General features: G+C 37.2%; 1 protein-coding gene across 1 annotated transcript in view; it reads left to right on the top strand.

Annotated features, from left to right (window-relative positions):
• LOC103144852 (perforin-1-like) overlaps positions 1 to 3,931 on the top strand; it is an 8,974-nt gene extending 5,043 nt beyond the window's left edge. The window contains exons 5-9 of the mRNA XM_016676326.1: positions 940 to 1,082; positions 1,168 to 1,306; positions 1,395 to 1,475; positions 3,487 to 3,859; positions 3,915 to 3,931. Coding sequence (XP_016531812.1) covers positions 940 to 1,082; positions 1,168 to 1,306; positions 1,395 to 1,475; positions 3,487 to 3,859; positions 3,915 to 3,931 — 753 coding nt within the window. The remainder of the gene's footprint in view (positions 1 to 939; positions 1,083 to 1,167; positions 1,307 to 1,394; positions 1,476 to 3,486; positions 3,860 to 3,914) is intronic.
• The last annotated feature ends 47 nt before the right edge of the window (positions 3,932 to 3,978 follow it).

Below are 3,978 nucleotides of genomic sequence, written 5' to 3' on the forward strand. Positions count from 1 at the left end.
CATACACAAAGGGACATGTGATCAAGGACCATCCTGCTACAATGAGTATCAGTTTGACTGTGAATAACTATAAATAATTAATTGGTAAAATTATTAACAAGCTAGAAATTTTGATTAAATTTACCAAGTGAAGAAAACTGGCAAATACAGACCCATTCACTAAATTATAATATTGAAAAGTCCATTTGTTTCATAAGTTTTATCACTAAGTAAAAATATTATATAGAATGATTCGACATATATAAATTTTAAAGTATTTATTTCTGTTAATTTTGATGATTTTCAACATAAAAGTAATGGAGACCTAACATTGAAAATTGGAATAATACAGCAAACCAAGAAAAATGTTTTGTAATACAGAAGTGCGGATTTAATGAAAAATGTGTTTAATACCTGCTTAGAGTTTATTTTCAAAAGTACTTTTAATCTGAAAACCGAGACACTTATGGAAGCATTTTCTAATTTATTTAATTGTAGTTTATAAATACCTGCCTAATAAGGCTTAGGTATTAAAATAACAATAGTTAAATGCACAATTTCACTAAGCTTAACTACCTAATTAAAAATATGAAAATGAACTGTATAGATGTTTAATAATAATTACGTCCTTTAAAATGTCCCAACAGCTCTCTGGTTGAGGCTTACACATCCCAAGACGCCAGTGATTGGACGGTAAGAAACATCTCAAAGCTGAACATTTCAGAATATTTTCAATGCAGCCCTGAGTTTTGAAAACACAACCCTGATAAAAACCTTGCTGGCTGATTTTCTTTCATCATTTCATTTCAGTTCATATGTGCTCTTCCAAGAAATAGCTATTTATCTTTTTAGTTTGCATTCAGTTAGAACTGAAGTAAGTGGTTATTAGAATTGTGATAGAAAAATATGGCTTCTTGTTTAACACCTTATAAACTACATGTGTTGTCTGTATTTCCTCAGTTTGGATTGGAAATTGATAAGTATTTGTTTGACAACTTCAATGTGGGAGGAACCCACTCCAAAGCCTACAAGTTCCTTTCACAAAAGAACAAAGATGATCGCTACACTTTCAGCATACACAGTGTCACCTGCAACCGTTATGGGTAGGATGGAAATTAGACTTTTCTCATTGCATTCTGACAGGTCATGGTTTTTGAAATAATTGTCTAATTTTGTCTTGGTGTCTAGATTTATATTATCAACCACACCTCCCTTAAGCTTTAAATTCAAAAAGCAGTTGGACATCCTGCCAAATCACTACAACTACTCCACAAAGAATGACTACGAAGAGTTTATACACATCTATGGCACACACTATTTCAGACTGGTGAGAACTTTGGCACACACACACATTGTGAATTAGTTAGACATTTTTCTGCAGGGAAGCATTTTAAAGAACTTCAAACCTGTTTTAGGTTAATCTTGGAGGACGACTGAGACGACTGACATCTTCACGAAGCTGTTTGTCCTCCCTGAATGGGTTAACCTCAAGTGAGGTAACAAAAAGCACAAAACAACAGATTTTTACACAACCATATGAGATACTTCCATGATTCTAATGCCCAGTAAGTAAGCTGAAACGGTCTGATACTGCTTACCGGTAAAAGATTCTGAGTTGGTATGCAGTACCAGGAGAACGGCACAATAAGGCTATCAGTCAGAACGGCTGCAGTTTTAGCTAGCAATACGTAGTTTGAAACACAAGTTAATCTGTTTATAAATAGGTTTTTTTTCTCTCATTTCTTATTGTTTCTGAACTGTTTGTGCTGTGTGATGGAGCCTGTCACCCTCCAGCTGTCTCTCTCTCTTTCTCTCCTCCACCGCCTTCCAGGCGCTCGTAGGTTTCTCAGCATCCTATAACGTCTGTCTGCTTATTACAAAATGTCCCAATTAAACGAAATGGTGATTATCTACACTGAACAAAATTATAAACACCCCATGTCAAATTTAAGAGTTTATGAACATGTGGGTTATGCAATATATAGAGAAACTCTAAATATATTTTCAGTAATTGCTGATCTTCATATCGGCATTGATAACATAGTGGCATGGCCATTTGTAGCGGATTGACAGTGCTTTGAACATAATAGGGGTCAGGTTGAGGAATTTGATTTTGTCCAAGTTGGCTTCACGTAAGTGGTTACAGACAGTCTAAGGTGTGATGCGTCTGTTGTGCAGACCGAAGTCTCATCAGCTGTTTGTGTCGCTGGTCTTAGCCGATCCCACAGATGAACAAGCTGGATGTGGCGATCTTGTGGTGGAGTGGTCAGGTGGCCAACGAGGATGAGGTCTATTTGCAGTAGTGCCAGTTTGTTGGAAAGAAACTCTTAAACAGCCTATGGTCCGATAACGGACATTGAGCCATGCAGCTACAGCTCTGGTGGACATCCTTGCATCCAGCATGCCGATTACACGCTCCCGCATACCTTGCGAAATCTGAGGCATTATAAATTGTGATAAAATATGACATTTTGAGGTTGCCTTTAATTGTCCCAAGGCCATGGATTGTCCAGTTGTTGCACATTTTATCTGATCACCCACTGGACATGCCCCATCCATGCACTGAGTAAAAACAAAAACAACTCACTGAGTAATGCTCACTGACAGCAAGTTTGATTTAAAATTATACACAACTCAAGAGAAATATTCCTTTTGTTCAATAAATGTCAGCAAATGCTCATTTACAGTTGTTAACTCCACATGGCAACAATATTTGACATGGGGTGTTTATGTTTTTGTTCAGTATAGTTGTGTTTCATGTTATTTTGTTCTGTTAAAACAGCACAGCACACCTCGACAACAACTGCTTATTGACTTATAAAAGACGGTGCTTACTGATTGGATTGGTGGTTTGATTTACAGACTGGAACATTTTACACAGGTGGTTCACAGAGGCATGGTAAATGCCGCTTGCACTGGGACAGGATGAACAATAAATCTCTTCTCAATTTTAAATTAAATTAAATAAGAATAATAAACACAGCGGACGGTGAATTTTTAATTCAAGCAAAATCAAAACCTGACAAAAGTGCAGCAATCAGTAGCTAATTTGTTCAAAAGAAAAGACAGTGACAAAAAAGTTACTGCACATGCTACACAGTAAAATTGTTTATCAATGTTCATACATGCTAGTTGCGGTGGAAATATTACAAAGAATAATGTAAGCTACTCAAGTAAAACTACAGTTAGTATTAGTATTTTGATACTTATTTGCAGATAGTACCTCATTAAAATCATTGTACCGGCAAGAATTTAAAACTACTTTCACCCCTGCTTATATTATTACCAAAAACATGAAGCTGCAAAAATATGAAGTTCATCACTTCCAACAACCTACTTTAAGTATTTTTAAGTGTGATTTTTGTTTTTGATTGTTTGTTTTGTCCATTGTAACTTCCAAGGATTTCTATATGACTATATTCTTCTCTGCTTGTGTCTGGGTCTTTATGCAAATGTCTGGTGTAATGCAGCTTTTTTTAAAAAATTCTGTGCTGTTCTTTCACCCAGATCCACAACTGTTTATCTATGGGTGTTGCTGTTGGCTTGGGGAAGGTGAAACTCTCTAGTGTCCCGAAGTCTTGCAAAAGTGTCCTACAAAATAAGGACTTTGCCACTGGCTACCGCTCTGGTCTCCACCGACACTTCACCAAGGTATCAGGAGGAAATGGTTGGTTGGGGAAGTTTTCAATTTCCCAAAATGATTCCATAGGCTACATGAACTGGCTAAAGAGCCTGAAAGAACATCCAGATGTTGTTTCGTACTCCCTTCGACCTCTCTATGAGCTTGCGCCAAGCATGCTTCAAAAGGCAGGGATGAAAGCTGCTATTGAGAAGTATTTGGAGGACAATGCTGTGAAGAAATCACCCAAAGAACCACAATGTAGGGGCAATGCTCCTGATTTGTCCTCTAACTGCTGCCCTCAGCACACCTCAAGGGGAACTCTATCAGTGACCATTGTTCGAGGCTGGGATCTATACGGAGACGATTTTTCAGTAACT

Source organism: Poecilia formosa, unplaced genomic scaffold (assembly GCF_000485575.1).
Source record: "Poecilia formosa unplaced genomic scaffold, Poecilia_formosa-5.1.2 Scaffold132, whole genome shotgun sequence".
Taxonomy (NCBI): domain Eukaryota; kingdom Metazoa; phylum Chordata; class Actinopteri; order Cyprinodontiformes; family Poeciliidae; genus Poecilia; species Poecilia formosa.